The following is a 17,029-nucleotide window of genomic DNA, read 5'->3' on the forward strand; positions in this document are numbered from 1 at the left end:
GGGGACACAGGCAGGAGGGAAAATAAAAAAAGAAGAACAAAGGAAAACGAAAAAAGAAAGGACGAAGAAGAAAAAGAGGAAAGAAAAGGAGGGGAAAAAAGGCGAAAAAAGGGGGAAAAGGTAGAGTGGGGAATGAGAGGGGGAAATCAGCGAGGCAGGGGGGGGAAGAGGAAAAAACAACTGAAAGAAAGGACAAGGGAAGGGTCGAAAAGAGAAGAAAAACGAGGAGGGGAGAAACTCCGAAAGAGAAAGATCTGGGCTGAGAGATAAAAGGGGAAACAGAGCAACGCAAGAAGGCAGGGTGGCAAGGGAGATGAAACCAATGGAAAGAAGAGAGGGGGGGAAAGAAGGCTAGGAGGAAAGGGGGGGGGAGAATGGACTAAAGCAGTAAAAAACTATGTGGGGAAGAAGCAGAAATTACACATCGGAGTGTGCAGAGAACTAGCAGAAGGAAAGGGAAGGAAGACGGAAGGGGCGTTCTCGCCACATGGCGGGGTGGCGCGACACTGCGCCATCGACGGGCAGGTTGACTAAACCGTGACTCAGACCCCGGCCGCGTGGTTCGGGGACGGGGGATGAGGTAACACCCTGGGGCACGCTCCGGCGCGTGGGTGCGTAGCTACTATAGCGGTACCGTGGTCGGGCGTAGCTCACGTCTGGCGGTGGGCGTAGGAGCAACGAGACGGGTCGGTATGCCCGGGCGGCAGGCCTTGCTGGCTCGGGGTCCGGGAGCGACGAAGGGGGCGGGAAGCCGGGCTGGTGGATAGCGCCTTGTTCGCAGCGCGGATGGGCAGGACAGCGAAACCCTAGTCGTTACGTAGCCGGCTGACCTCGGTCTGGGGGGCGAGTGGGTGGCGGCGCACGCGTCCCGAGGGTGAGCGGGAGCCGTTGACTGGTAGCCTTTCTGGGCGGGTGTCTGGAGGGGCTACACCTAAGGAGCTAGCCGGCGGGAGGCACGGTCGGCGCGGGCTTCCAGAAGCGACGAGAGGGAGGCGGGAGACTCTCACGCTGAGGAGCGCTGGCGCTAGGGCGGGAAGCCTGCACTGCAGACTAGCGGAGCGGGGCTATCTAGCAGCCTGGGGCCGTGGGGGGGCGGGATGGGTGACAGGTGCCGCTTACCTCGGCGGAGGAGCCGTGGTCAGGACGCGGAGGGAGGGGTGGGGAGAACAGAAACCCCACTTACCTTCCGGACCGGCTATGCCGTTCCTTGCACCCCAGAACGCCGCAGACTCCGACACACGGGGGTCGGAGCAGCGTTGGCCCAACGTAGGCTACTGGGCTACACCGCAAGGGAGTCCGGCACCTTTCCCAGAACAGAACCCCAGCACGACACACATGTACACACTGCGCCCACAGGGCGACCGGGCCCATGGAGGTGAAGGGTCCAGTGGCGATCAGCAGGGAAGGGCGAGACATTGAAAGTGACTGGTCGAGCGAAGCCAAAAAAGTAGTAAACATGGCAACAATCCGGTAAACGTCCTGCAAAGGTGACTGTCGCAGTCGGGCCAACATGCCCCGTCTCTGCTCGATTCGTCGGCTAAACAAAACATACAAGAGTGGTCATGGCGCCCGCAACTGACGGGAGACGGCATAAGATTGTGGGCCAACTGGTAGCCTGGGGTGACGGACCTCATATCATATCTCCTCTGTCCACCATTGTTCTTATCCTCCCAATGGTGCTTTCTTTGATCACTTCCCTTCCCTTTGTTCTCCCACTTACTGTTTGACAAAACATTTCTTTTTTTTTTCGTTCACTCTCCCGTCTTGGCCTATTACTGCCCGACCTTCCCGCCCTCCTTCCGGCAATTCTCCCTACTGTTATCTCCTTTCTCTTTTTCCCCAGCCTCTTCACCTCCCGTTCTCCCCTGTTCCGTCTTTTCCGTCCGCCGCAGCGTTTCTGCTCGGAACCAAGACGTCTCTTGCCTATCCTTGTTTGCCCTGGTTACGTTTCCTTTTTCCCCGGTTCAACTGTCACATTCATATTTCTTTTCTGTTCTGTTCCTTCTTGTCGTTATCACGCGCCACCTTATCAGGCCTGGTCTCTCTACTACCCTCCCTATCCTTCCCTTGGATTGTGATTTCTGCTCTTCTTTAATCTGCACTGTCCGTCCTCCACCACGGACCTGATCGGGCCACTCCTTCCCCCTTGGTTTTTGGGTTTTTTCTTCTGGCCTCACCCCCGGACCAACACGCGCCCCTTGTTCATGCCAACTTTTTTTCAACCTTTTGGTCTTTTACCTTTTATTGTTTTTATGTCCGATTGTTTTGGTCCCTTTTTTGAACCCAACTGTTTTCATTGCTTTTTTTGCCATGACGCTTTAGTTTTTACACACTCCTGCTTTTTTGTCGCCTTTTTTCCCAGGTGTTTTCGGTGCACGTTTGTTTTTTATCACGTGTTTTCTTTCCCACCCCGCTCCCCTAGGTCTCCCGAGTCCCGCGGGCCCCGTTTTTTACCTTTTTTGTCGTTTTTTTTTTTTGTCTTTTTAACGTTTTGACCTGTGTTTTTATTTATTTTTATTTTCGGCACTTTATCAACTTCATATTTCTGGTATGAAAACAACTTTAACAACAAGTCAAATTTGACCCGAGGACAACCTGAGGGTTAAATCAATGCACTTATTTTGCCGATCTTGAATTAAAATAGCCCTATTTTCACTAGGTGAGGAAATAACAATAAAAAACTATAGTACAAACAAACTGGCTCATAAAATATCAAGTGCTGACTAGATTTAAAATAGTTGTAAACATCTCTCTCTGCAACTCGCAATACATAAGCCTCTGTCTGACGCCACTGCGCTGATGCGTTCTGCATTTTAACGCATGCTACCGGGCCAGTTTGACCCACTCTGGATAGATTTCACCGTAACCCCAATAAGTACATCGCAGGCTGTTGACAAAGTCAAGCCTCCGTAACCGCAGACTGCTTTAATCATATAGCATCTCAATGTGCGTCTGAGGCATTATTAATTAATTTCATTGGGCTTAATTATTATTAGATGTAACCGTAGCTGGTGCGAACTCGTCCCGCCGCACAACTTCTTGCCTTCATTACTTAGCCCGGCTGCTGCTTGGTTTTATAATATTCACAATATTTCCCCGTTTTGCCAGGGTTAGACTGCCCCGCTTGCTTGTCGACATCTGTTGTATTCTACGGTAGTCTTCTGCTTTCAATCAGAGCGAGGACGCAACATCTAGTTTTTAATTTATCGCATACGCTACAGGCTACAGTCAAATGTCGCTAAATAAAAAAAAAAAAGACTGTTCATTGTTTTGATATCATTGCAGTTGTTAATGTAACAAAAGAGTTCAGTAAGTTCAGTGCTGTAATTGAGGTGAAGTCAACTCAAACTGCCCTTTACATTATACCTTGGCTCAATTATACTGTGAAAACAGAATAAAAAGATGTCACAGCAGCAGAAAGACGAGGTGCGTTTTTCTTTTACTAACTGCCACTCAAGGTAAATATCTCTCCCTGTGCCAATTGGCTTCCACATCAAACCATACAGCTGCTGGAGGCGACAACATCAACTTGACTCCTATGACAGTTCAGTATTCGCATGTGGCAGCATGTTTATATGGAAACTTAGGCAAAGTGGATATAAACATATACTCTTTCTTCATGTCTCTCTGTGTCAATCCTACGACAACTATGCCTTCTCTGCATCTCTGTACTGAGATCTGCATCCCAACAACAAATCACTCATAACCACAAGCCTATAGACCACATGTACACGGGGAATTTTTGAAAAACTGGGTTTTCCTGTCCTTTGCTCTAAAAAACAACAACTTAAAAGTACCACTTGAAAACATCTGCATGAAGATGCAAAATCAATGAGGCACAATCCTACAGTACAAAAAAGATGATGTAGGCCAATCAGAGGCCTGAAAAAAAGCATCACTGGAAGGCTACCTCGCTACATGGGCGCAGCGATCGCTCCGTAGTGCATTCCGACGCCTCTGTTCCTCAATTTAGTGGACAAGTACCTGCCATTTATGTGTAAACATGTAAAAAGGTCCTGTTAGCGGTAAGAACCAGCACTATTTTGATTTTGGACACTTCACACATGAGGTAACACCAAAGAGTGACATTACCAAGCCAAACTCCTAACGAGCAGAAGAAAGGCCAAAGCGCGTAGAAAAAGCTGTGTTTAAAAAAATGTACCTATGTAGTGTATAGGTCAAAACCTGCCAAATATTAATTTGTTTCCTTGGTTGAGCTGTGCATTGCTTTCAAAGCACACATCTAACATATAATACAGCCAGGGAATTAGCACAGCAATTTACAGTATATAATGAAATGATAACACAAATCACGGCTGACTGAATAAGCTCCAGCTCTAACCCTCTATTAAGATCGGATGAATCCCAAAATAGCACTAATGGAAATATTAGCAGTCCTTGCAGCTAAAAGCTTAGCACTGTAGGCTAGTGCTTTACCCACGCTCTAAGACTCTCAGTGGAAAGAAGAAAAGACTGTGTCAAGTGCCCTAAAAAGCAAGCAGGAAGAAAAAAAAAGCACAACCAGCACCGATGCACTTGAGTGTGAAAATAATTACTTCTGTTTAACTTGATGGTTTGAAGCACAACTGTAACAAGCATTTGAACAAATAACAGAAAAATAAACTAATTTAGGTGCTTTGCAAACAAGCAGCACCTAAAGGATTTGAATGACATCACACAGTCGGTGAACATGAAGCACATGCGTGACAAAGACAGGTACTCCTGTTCATGGATGAAACATAATGCAGATGGGAATATTTTTTTTTAAAGGAATGCAAGGTTCTGCAAGTTGGTGCCAACTTCCCCTGTGCAGCACAGGCTACCACAGATCGCTTACAAATTTCAGCTTTCAAAATCTGACAGGATAGTGCGTTGTTATATAAGGCCTGTACTTGACTGTACTTTTTCTCTGCGCAAGTTCACACCACGCACACCCACACGCACACGCACACCCACAGTATGGCACTCAATGTTAACCTAGAGTTGAAATTTATTAGAAACAATGCCCCAATAGCTGTGCAGAATACGTACACATGCTGTCCTAACAAACAGCCTAAAAAAATTCAAAATACAGAAGAGAAAACAGCATGAGTCAAAAGATGTGACAAAAAAGACTTACAGTGCTGACCTGATTGCAGTGTGACCGTAAAATATGCATGGCAGAGGAAAAGCGCTAGTTGAAGTTTCAGATGTAAATAACTATGTAAACCCAGCTCTCATGCATAGACTTCGTTCTGCTATCTTTCTTACTCTCTTCACCCTGACTTTTCTACCAGTTGTGCTAAGTTTAGCCTGCCACCAACTAAAATATCCAAGCCTCTCCCTCCCTCTTCGTCTAATCTGTGGGACTTTCTTGCTTTGCTGCAGTACCACCCAGTCTACCCTATTGAAGGACAGCCAACTTCTCCACAAGTGACTGTGACTCTGGAATGCATCTCACACGGAAGTGCTGTGCTGTCAGGTAACTGAGCACTCTCATGAGACTCGACTATTTTAGACAGGTTGCTGGTTTCATTAAGCAAAAGCAGCACGCATGAGCAAATCAACACTAGTCGAGAATCTGTCCTTAAAGTAATTCCCCTCATGTTGACCCACCTAAAGGATAACATAGTTGTTTATTTACATGTTTTTGTTGTCAACAAATCCCACCAAACTGTCTTTAAATAGTCTCTTTCCTAACCTGTCTGTGGCAAGTCCCAAACTCATTGTTCCTGCGGAAGACCTTAATAAACAAATAAGATCAGACATCTTAATCCCACACTGGGAAAATTCGGGTCACTAGTATAGATTCTTTAAAAAAAAAAAATTCTAAAATCAGCTTTTTCTAAAATAGTAGGCTCACTGAAGTTTTAAGCAAACAAACAGAGGTAGTGCATTTTGGGGACTATTTTCACGGCGGATTAATCTACATTTGGTGCCTAGTGAGTATTGGCAACAGACGGTGTGTTTGGGATTAAGTCATAAACTACAGTGTGTGTGTTTGTGGTAATGAAGAGCATGTCACTTGGTGCAACATGTTTGCTCACATAAGTGTTTTAACAGTCTTTGGACAACAATGGAGCTCTATGGCACAGAGGAAGAGATGAATAACCAGACATAACTTGTTTCTCTTTTCATGGAGTTTGTTGACAAAAAAAATATGAATATTGCCAGCATTCTACCCAAATGTATAAATTCACCCAAATTACAAAAAGCCCAAGACAAACACATACCTGCAATAGTGTCAGCAGCACAAGTTTGGGGTTTATGAATTATGGTTCTGAATTTCAAATAATGAATGTAACAGTATTGTACAGATATTAATTGATTTCAATAAGATCAATCCATCACCAACGATTCTTCTGTACCTTAAAATTATGTTTCCAAAATTGTTTCAGTGGTTCATCAACTTGTTTGAATGAGACATAAGAATAATGGTAGTAGTACCACTAATTGACAATTCCGTTTCCAACCTGTAGGGACCCAAGAGAAAGGTTCTTTGGTGCCTAATGTAAAGGTGCTAGTTAACAAGTAGCTAAGCTAATGCTTGGTCACAACGTAGCTATTCTTGGTGGGTAACACAAGATTACGACACCGTTCAACGCGCTCAGTTATTTTTAGTATGATTGTTTTGACCACTCTGGGCAACCACAAATTCATCAGTAACGTGTAGACGACAACTAATCTGATGGTAATTTTGCTTTTAGCCGTCTTTACAGTGCTAAATTTACCCGACAAAAGGGGGATAGGCACCAAAAGGACGAATAGTAATTTAAGATGTGGTAGCATTGGATCTGACAGGAAGGATAACTCTGGGAGTTAGAAAGGATGTTGTCGCGATTCTGCCTTCCTCCACCGCGACACCGTGTTGTGGAGTGTCGCGATTTTGGTTTCATATCGTTACAGCCCTACTAGATACAACCATTTTTGGGAGAACTGACCCTTTAAGTGAAGAAGACAGAGGGACCTGCTCTATTTCATGCTTTTAAACAGACAGAACAACACAAGACATGCAGACTACTCCAGAGAATTATATTTAAAACAGCGTCTGAATGAGGCTCCCGTCCTATGTTTTAACGCCACAGTCGCCTTTTGTTCAGCATGCATGATACAGCCTACAGCTGGGTCCGTCCCATTCATATGTGCTGCACTAATGGGACACTTTGTTCCTTTATGTATACCACCACTGTTTAATTACAGGCTAAGCAAGAAGGGGAGGTACTGCAGCATGCCAGTAATGCATCTGCATGGCACATGTGCGCGCCACACACACACGCCACACGCACACGCGCGCCCCACACACACACACACACACACACACACACACACACACACACACACACAAAAACACCACACACCACAACACACACACACACCACACACACCACACACACACACACACACACACACACACACACACACACACGCACGCTGGTTCTCGCTCTCAATTGATGAAATGGCCAGTTGAATTTTGGTTTACACAGTTAACCACAGTGGATCTCCATATAACTAAGGTTGCATTGATCTGATGAAGATGAGGTCATCTTTCAGTAACAGTTCCATGGCCAACTATAAGAAACACCACGCAACATATGCATTGTCACCTAATACTCCATAGACTTCAATGTACATAACTGTACTATTGTATCCCCAGTAGATTACTGTATGTATACATCTAACACACAGACGTACTTCAAGTACACGCCATTCATGCATACAGAACTACCATAGTTATAAACCAAACACAAGACATTAATCCTTTGACAAAGATACAGGTACAGTACATCCAGTACAATAGCTCCCACTGTATTGACCCTGATGACATTCATTCAGTTTCAAATCTCAAACATACAAAGAACCGCAACGCAATAAAATCCATACAAAAGGACATATGTCTTTAACCCACAAAAGGCACAGACTTTCCTCCTGTCTCAGGGCAGGAAACACTTGTCAAAGGAGGTTCTGAACGAGAGAGAAACTAGGCTGGTGCCGACATTAAAGGAGGAAGACACAGGGAGACCTGATTTTTATGTCACAGGAGTAATAAAACCCCATAAAACATTATGTGAAAATAGATAACATGTTCTCCCCGTGTGTCGAGATGCAAATGTTTTCTATTGACAGGATATGTCCTATTTCTTCTACAGGGGTGGTTATTTGTTCGTTAGACAGATTTTCTCCCTCTGTCTGCACAAACAGGTTTGAGTGTACTCCCATGCTATCCCAGCTGAGCGAAACAGGTCGTACCTGTGGCGAGTAAAACATTCTGATGAACACAGATACCCGACTGAAGCGGGAAGATTATGTACAGTACTAATGTAATGCTACAGCTTTAATATTATTATATATATATATATATATATATATATATATAATATATATATATATATATATATAATTAATAATAATATAATAATAATGTATACTTTCTTAATCCTGCAAGGGGAAATTATAATGTTTTCACCTGTAGTTTATACCACGGCCTGAGTACACACATGCTCAGGACCTATACATGCACTAAATGGAGAGATGTCAGAGTGGGGGGGCTGACCATGGAAAGATGCCCTGAGCAGTTGGGGGTTTGGTGCCTTGCTCAAGAGCACCTTGGCAGTGTCCAGCTACCAGTCCATCATCATACTTTAGTCCATATGGACTAAGCTTCTGCCAACCCTTACTGAAGGGTAGAATATGTGACATTACTGCATTAAAACGTCTAAAAACGACTAGACCTATGGTATATATTTATGAGTTGTGAATAAGGCTGCACAATATGAGGAAAATATGCACAATGCAATAACGTAGTTGAATATCACGATAACGGTATTACTTACAATAAATAAACAGATAATAAAGTGTTCTCAGTTCTGCATTTCTGCTGCTTTCATTATTTTGCATAAATAAATTGAAGTTCAATAAATGCAACATCTTTCCAAAAGATCAATGAGTAATTTTGTTAAATAATTTTGAATTAAAAAATGACTGAAATATTTATGATGAGGATTTTTTTCTCCATAAAATAGATAAGGGGCATTGAAAAACAGACCAGGGACAACAGATACATCATACAAAAAAAACAATTGGACTCTTTTGCCCAGTTTTTTTTATCATCAGTGGAGGATCTCAGATAAGTGCAGCGGATCAAAGCAGGTGGCCCCAGCACATCAACAACAAAGATTCCTGGATACAGACAACCACACACACACCACTGCGGCGTAGGCCTTTGCCACTGTTAATGCAACAAACTGCAAGCAGCCTTGCATCATCTGTGTGCTGTCATGTTAGGAGAACTGATGCAAGCTCCCACTACATTTCCACGTTTGAACTAAATCCAGCATGACACACACTGTAAAACAATTTATGGATCATAATGAGCCATCAAGTCAAAAAACATGAAGCTTTAAGAAGCAAGCTGACACAAAAAAAGCATCAAACTTTCTGGTTTTAGCAGCCCAGACAATGTTAGTATAGTTAATGTTTGACTGTCAGACAGAAAATCTGTTCACATTTATGCAAAATATATGGTTGAGCACTTCTATCAAACAATCTTAAATCCATTAGTACAGGTGTAATTTCTGGCTACATGCTGGTAACCATAGCATCACTTCAAAGAGCCCGAGCAGTTCAAAACAACAGGATGACAACATGCAGAGAGGAGGGGCAGAGATTTAACACAATCCGCATTCAGTCCGAACACACCGCTGACATCTAACTCTATGCAGCAACGGCTCCAGTCTGAAGTCCCGAGAGCTTAATTCGTCGTGCTTTTAATTACCCGTGAGGTGCAAAGCGCTGCAGCCACCACTTGGTACATGCGTTGGAACACAAGCAAGGATACACCGAATTCTTGCATCCACACATCTCAGATATAAAAACAGAAAGGCTGGTGAACAGACTCCTACATCCATGACCGCACCAACTGTTCCTGTCCCTGAATGGCAGAGCTGTTAATCTCCTGACAGGTGTTCATGTTAGGTGAGGAATCTCTCGAGGCCCTGCCGAATTGACTTTCTTAACACAGCTTGTAATGCAGTGTAGGGAACACAGTGGAGCTGAGCTGCATTCAAGGCAGTAGGCTAATCTCGCCACATTTTAATAATAACATAAACCCATCCTGATATAGTTATTGTTACATAATTTAAGTTGAAGTGTAGAGACAGAGAGAGCAAAATAGTTTGGCCTGTTTAGTGTTGCCTTCAGGTGTTCTGCTTGTCGTAAACACAAGTGCTTTGTTTTTTTTACAAGATAAATAAATAAAGCTGCTTAAAAAGTTGAAAGTTTGACTTTGTGAATGACCATAATGCATACATTTATTGTTTTCATTATTCTGTTGGCAAAAAAGATTTTTGTCAGCCATATAAATAGGCTTTTGGCAAAATGCTGCTTGCAGTGTTTACTTCCTCAACAACTCTAAATCAATCTGTCCGTCCATCCGTCCGTCTGTCTGAAGCTTCCACGATCTTCCTACACATCCGATGCATATTTAAACATCCAGACGCGCTTGTGGAAGTCACCTCTGCATTACAACCTTCCCAGAAAGAGAGATTCCCTTTTCAATATCCCCTCAAACTATCATATGAATTTCTACATTAACTAAGCTCCCCTTTCAAAGCCAATGCAGATTAATATTGACTGATAACGCCTTCATTCACCCAGAGGGCCCCGTTCTCTCACAGCGGCACAACGAGGGAGGCTCCATTCCACTAATATTATGTTTTCATTTATGAGAAGGGGGCTTAAACAGTGCAGTGTTTGTTTGTGTTTGGGTTGGCCTGACTGGTTGTGATTCTCAAGAAAATGAAGGAGTAGGGGGAGGGAGTGATGGGGTCTGACGTGGCTTGAAGCCTGGTTCTCAGAAAAACAATTTAGTAGAGAGGAAGAGAGTGACGGTGAGGAAAAAGAGGCGGCTTCATTGCTTAGCTTGTCTGGAAAAAAAGGTCCACCATGGGAAAGATTTTAGACGATAAAAGAGAGAATAAAAAACAAATATTCCCTTTTTGGATGTCCTCAGAAAACGTCCATACGTCCATTTTTTTATTTGAAATTCAAGATTCTGACTTAATTTCGGTCGATTTTGATTTAAAATCAAGATAGCGACACCCTGAATAATAACAGAAGCTATGCCTGCTTCATTTCAGGGGTATGTTTACATCAGGAAAGACATGAGTTGAGGGTTTTTGAGGCAAAGGTTTGGTGTGACTTGAACAAATTGAAAAAAAAAGCCTTTTGAATTAGTGGAGAATTTGCTCTAGAAACATCCAAACGCGTGTCTATAAAAACAGATAACTCACCGTTTCTCTTCTCCCTCTGATGGGTTAGGGTCTTGCTCCTTGGGCACGTCTTCCATTCACCTTAATTCCATCCAGCAGCCAATAATGAGAGACTGAGGCAAGCCCCACCCTCGGACGCACACTTTTCATTCGCCGGTTGGGAGGGCTCCGTCAGTGAAACATGACAGGGTCCTGTCCCTAGTTTTATTTTTATTTTTTGGGAAGATTTCCAGAGGTTTCCAAGGTGTGGTAGACTCGCTATGAAACTGCAAAGCTGGCACTGCGGCCAGGGGCTTGAGGTGGATATCAGTCCCAGGAATGCGGAGAGTGCAATGGGATCCAATCTGGAAGAGAACAAAAGACACAGTCAGATTACACTGTCTTGAGAGCTGAAATAAGTAGTTTATCGGCACAAAATTAATGTGTATGTCGTTTTTTTAATGCAAAATTCAGTGTTTCAGACTTTAAAAATGTGAATATTTGCTTGACCAATCACAGAAGTCAAACGTGGTGGAAATAAAGGAATTTGTATGTAATCTTGTGTATTTTCACTGTGGTGTTAATTACTGTGATGAGTGAGTATTGTAAGTCTGTTGAAAAATGCAATACAAAGATTTGAAAGTAAATAAATGAAAATAGAAATCGCCTAACCCTAATTAAAAAGAGTGATGGATTCCCTTCAATGGGTTTTATGGAGGAAGCTTCCAAGCCAGGAATCACTGAGATGGAGAGCTCTGCCTAGAACTGAGACCCCGATCTAGTCTGTAGTACCACACATATTAAAACCTGACTTAAATAAATCGGCCTGGTACCTCCATATATGGATACAGACAACTGTGTCCGGAAGAGAAAACATGTCCACGTGCACCAGATTACATTTTAGGAGTCACACACCAAGTTAAACTGGAGGCCTGGAGGTCAGAGGGAAAACTCGAGCACCTTCAACTGCTGCTACAACTGGATAGTTCCTGGAGAACTTCTTATAGAATGCCACCTCTTGTTCAATGTTAAGTAGCTTTAAGATGAACAGCTGATCTGTGTGACTGTGTATGTGTGTGTGTGTGTGTGTGTGTGTGTGTGTGTTTGTGTACGTGCATGACTCAAAGAGTCTTGATCCATTAGCCCCTGCCTCCCTCCACTGTTGTTAAAGGAAGGCATTATTCTCTCCACCGCTAATCCCTGGTTCAATGTATTTCTAATCCGGATAGTGGGATACAGAGCATGAGAATGTCCTTTGCAATGACTGATATTATTACTGCTCTTGTGCTAATACAGACATTATAGGCCACATTCAAAACAACCGTTCTCTGCAGCAAAGTAGTGTTTTGAGTCGTTATATAGCAGATGATTAACACCCACAAAACATTGTGTGCAGTGCTGATGGCATCTCAGAAAACAGTGTTATATATATTAGAGCTGCAAATATGAATTGATTAGTTGTCAACTGTTATTTACTAACTATTTTGATAATGATTAATCAGTTTGTCATTTATTTATTTAGATTCTTCTTTCCACTGTGACAGAAAACTGAATTTCTTTGAGTTGTGGACTAAACAAGGCATTTGAGGAAGTCATGGGCTTTGGAAAACAAGGATTGACCTTTTCACCATTTTCTGACATTTTATAGATCAAACAACTAATCGATTAATCAAGGAAATAATCAACAGATTAATCAACTATGAAAATAATAGTTTGTGCAGTCCTAATTTACTAGGGCTGGCGCAACATACACATCACAAAAGACACTCAGAGAAAATATCACGTCATTATTTTTTAAGTGAAAGCAGCAGAAATGCAAAACTAAGTACACTTTAATATATGTTTATTTAGGGCAAGTAATATTGTATATTAGGATTGTATATTAATTTAATTGTATATTAGGATATTGTACAACGTTATGGCCTTTTACATATTTTCCTCATATTGTGCAGCCCTACTGTATACATCACCAGCTTATTACCATCTCAAACATTACATGAACAGCCACCATATATTTATTATGTTTCTATTGAAAATAACCAGAGAACTGACCCATCAAACAAACACACAAAGCACACACACTGTGCACACACTAGGGGTGTGGATCTTCACTGGTCTCACAATTCGATTACGATTATCCTGTTAACGATTCATATCAATTCAATATCACAATGCACCACGATGCGTCACCTCCTCAACTGTATTATAAATTGCTACACATGGTTTTCATCTACAAATTCAAGCAGTCAGATATATATATATATATATATATATATATATATATATATATTAATCCTGCTTTGCCAGACCATCCACAGCGCTGTGGCTTAATGGGATTTCTTTAAACCAATCGCAATCATCATGGGGGGCACTAAGCTTTGCACGGAGCCGCTGTCAAATAGTTGTGCAAGAGACAACTCAGATTGGACAGATAGTCTAGCTAGCTGTCTCAATTTACCAAGCAATAAAGGAAGTGGAACGCCAAGGATATAGACTTGATATATATATGAACTACCCTTTTCATTTCATCTGCTCCTAAAAAAAACACTGAATGTAGTTGGAGTCTGAACACAGCAGACAACAGATAAAAGGCAAGAAAAAAAAAAAAAAAAACAGCATAAACGGCAAATCACACAGTAAACAATCACTATGCAATAATCGATTATGGTCTGTCACTGCATCGATGCAGAATCGTCTGCATCGGGATGCATGGATGCAATGATTCCTTTCAACACCCTTCGCACACACACACACCACCCACACACACACACACACACACACACCACACACACACACACACACACACACACACACACACACACACACACACACACACACCCACAACACACCCACAACAGTGACCACTCCATTGATTGGTATGAAAAAGGTTGACTGCCACTCTGACCTGAGCAGAACTATCTGTGGTTTGATAGTAATGAAATAAAACCCCAGAGACTTTCCACTAATGGAGTGTGCTAGCCTCAGTGCCGTTGTTTGTGTCTGGAGTAGAAACAATTTGTTGTTCATCACACCAGGACAGAGGGACTGATTGTTTGATAAGCAACTGAAATTAATTCCAAGTACCAGCAAATAAATAAACCAATGTCCCGCCTCATTTGAAGAAACATGTAGCTATTAGCGAGAAAACAGCTTCATTGACCTGAGGGTTCATCTCTTCTCTAAAACCGGGAACCGCCAGGCTGTGCGGCCGACATTTCGAAATTAAAGTCAAACTGAACCGCTTTTAAATAAGCTTGTATATTGTTGGTTGTGCACCTTTTCTTACAGCATCCAACATTTAGGAGGACCAGACGTGCTGTAAAGGTTGTATTCCAAAAGTAAAGTGGAAGCTAGTAAGCTAGGCTATAACTTCACATTTACATTAACACTGCAGCAAGGTATTTCCAGAAAAATAGTAATAGTGTAATAAATATTTGTAAGAAAACTCTCTCCCTTTCTGAAGGCCATATAGCTATCCTTTCAATTACTGTGTCCATGTATGTACTCGCTCCTTCGCTCCCACCCAAAAAGTTATGTGTCCCATATTACCCAGGTCAGGGCATGGAAATACAGTTAGTCAAGCGGTCTATAATACCATTTGAATTTCATTTGTTATTTTTTTTTAAATATTTGAATATTATTTGAATATTTAATGCTCATATAGGAATAATATTTGAATATTTATTGCTGTTATAAATATGTACTACACCTCTGAGGCTTATGCGTTGTTAACGCCACTATAAGCACGTGGTAGTTGTTACACGTTCTGCCCACTAGGGGGACTTCCAACATCCACCTGGTCTTGAAGGGGACCTACGTCATGGAGCATTGGATTTCTGGCACGCCGCTCTCTGTTCACATCATTTTCCACCCCGAGCACACGGTGACAAACACAAATCAACAGAGAACTCTGGATTGAAACATTGTCTAACAAGTGTACTGATGTGGCTCTGTTGTAAAGGCTAACGTTGCTCGGTTAGGACGATGACATCATGATAGCCGAAACGAACTGTCATTAAGTAAAGTAACTATAGTGTTAGCCACAATGCTAACATCTGACTGCACTTCATGAGCACTCTGGACGTTTTTGTCTTTCCGATTTCCCCTCCTTCTGATTTCCAGCAGCAGTCTGTCACTCCCCCCGTACTAACGTTACTCAGAACGTAACGTTCACAATGCCTTGCGTTTCTCACTCCCGTAACTTCCCGTTGTTCATCAGACGTGACATGACAAGATGGAGATTAGCTAACATTACCCAACCTATTTATAAAAATAAAAAACATCACATTAGAATAGTATTTGATTTTTTTTAATGTTCAAATTATATTCGACTTCAGTCCTAATTTAGATACAGTATTTTCCGGAGGACGAGATGGAGCCAAAGCTGATGAAAGGTGAAGTAGAGCCTTGATTTAGGACACTGTTGGTATGGAGACAAGACACCCACTTTTGAGAGCTACCTAGAAGACAAACCACAAGAAAAGAACAGGGCGTGGGACTAAAGGCAGATTTCCGGTGCTCAGGTGGTTTTTGGCAAGAATGTACATGTATACTGTAGATACAAGCTAGGATTGTACACACACAGTATTATTATTCATTATACAACCATGTATGGTCTGTGCACGTCAATGAGCAATAAAATGTGTATATGCAGCGTATCATGTTCTGATTGTATCAGGAAACTAATCTTGAAAAATACACAAAATTCCTACATTTAAATGAGCAATAACTGGAATGTGCTCCTGGATAACCTTCCAATGGCAGCAGAGATACTTTGAAGCTACCGGGAGTGCAACAGCACCAAAATGAAGCCATACTTTGATGCAGCTAGTAGATTTTGGCTGATGTAAAGCTATGACAGCATAATAGTGAAAGTAGCCTATCACTCACATAAACATACAGTATGTTGTGCAGGTTCATATAGACAGAGACTATCAAAAGTTGTACTTATAATAAATATAACACCTTAGGACTTGGAGGATTTGCTTAAGTCAACTTGAACAAACACACAGTGGATTTAAAAAGTTATGCACACTTTGAGTTGCAAATGTAATTTTAAATGAATAAACTTGCCATTTTTGCCCATCAATCTACACTCAATAACCCATAATGTCAAAGTAAAACCATTTAAAAAAAATTTAATATTAGTAGCTACCAATATTTTAAATGGAAAACACAAGGTACTGGGGCAGTGATTCATGCAGCCATGTGAGATTACATTGCGTTATATTAAATGTCTTTTTGCTGACACTGGCTTCCGGTGCGTTTAATAATTGATTTTAAAATTGCATTGTTTGTTTTTAAAGCCCTAAATGGCCTTGCCCCAAAGTATTTGTCCGAGCTTTTAACTTTGGGTGGGCAAAATCGGTTGTTGCGGTCTTCCAATCTGCGGACTCTAGAAGTCCCGAGGTCGAGGTACAAGCAGTGGGGCGATCGGGCTTTCGCTGTTGCTGGCCCAAAACTCTGGAACAAGCTCCCGCCAGACATTCGCATTATAACGGATGTTGTTCATTTTAAATCAAAACTTAAAACTTATTTATTTAGAATGGCTTTTAATACACAGTAGTGGTGTAACAATTCTTCTTCTGATGATTATAGGTTACTTAATCTGTCTGTTTTTTATGCTTTGTCTGTTTGTTTGTTTTGTTTGTTTGTGTCTCACGTGAATGTTGTGTTTGTTTTCTTGATGATGTAAAGCACTTTGGACACCTGCTGGTGCTGTAAAGTGCTATATAAATAAATGTTGATTGATTGATTGATTGATTGATTGATTGATGTGTTTATCCAAAGCAACTTACAATTGC

The 17,029-nt window shown here is 42.0% G+C and overlaps 1 protein-coding gene across 3 annotated transcripts in view; it reads right to left on the bottom strand.

Moving 5' to 3' along the window:
• Positions 1 to 17,029, bottom strand: part of thrab (thyroid hormone receptor alpha b) — a 157,207-nt gene that overhangs the window by 45,039 nt on the left and 95,139 nt on the right. For 2 of the 3 annotated variants that reach the window (XM_032501523.1, XM_032501520.1), the window contains exon 4: positions 11,268 to 11,590. In XM_032501523.1, coding sequence (XP_032357414.1) covers positions 11,268 to 11,323 — 56 coding nt within the window. In that variant the 5' untranslated portion in view covers positions 11,324 to 11,590. Of the gene's footprint in view, positions 1 to 5,250; positions 5,257 to 11,267; positions 11,591 to 17,029 lie in introns of those variants that run through there. The other variant, XM_032501526.1, reaches the window with a different exon arrangement.

This window comes from Etheostoma spectabile, chromosome 21, assembly GCF_008692095.1.
Source record: "Etheostoma spectabile isolate EspeVRDwgs_2016 chromosome 21, UIUC_Espe_1.0, whole genome shotgun sequence".
NCBI lineage: Eukaryota > Metazoa > Chordata > Actinopteri > Perciformes > Percidae > Etheostoma > Etheostoma spectabile.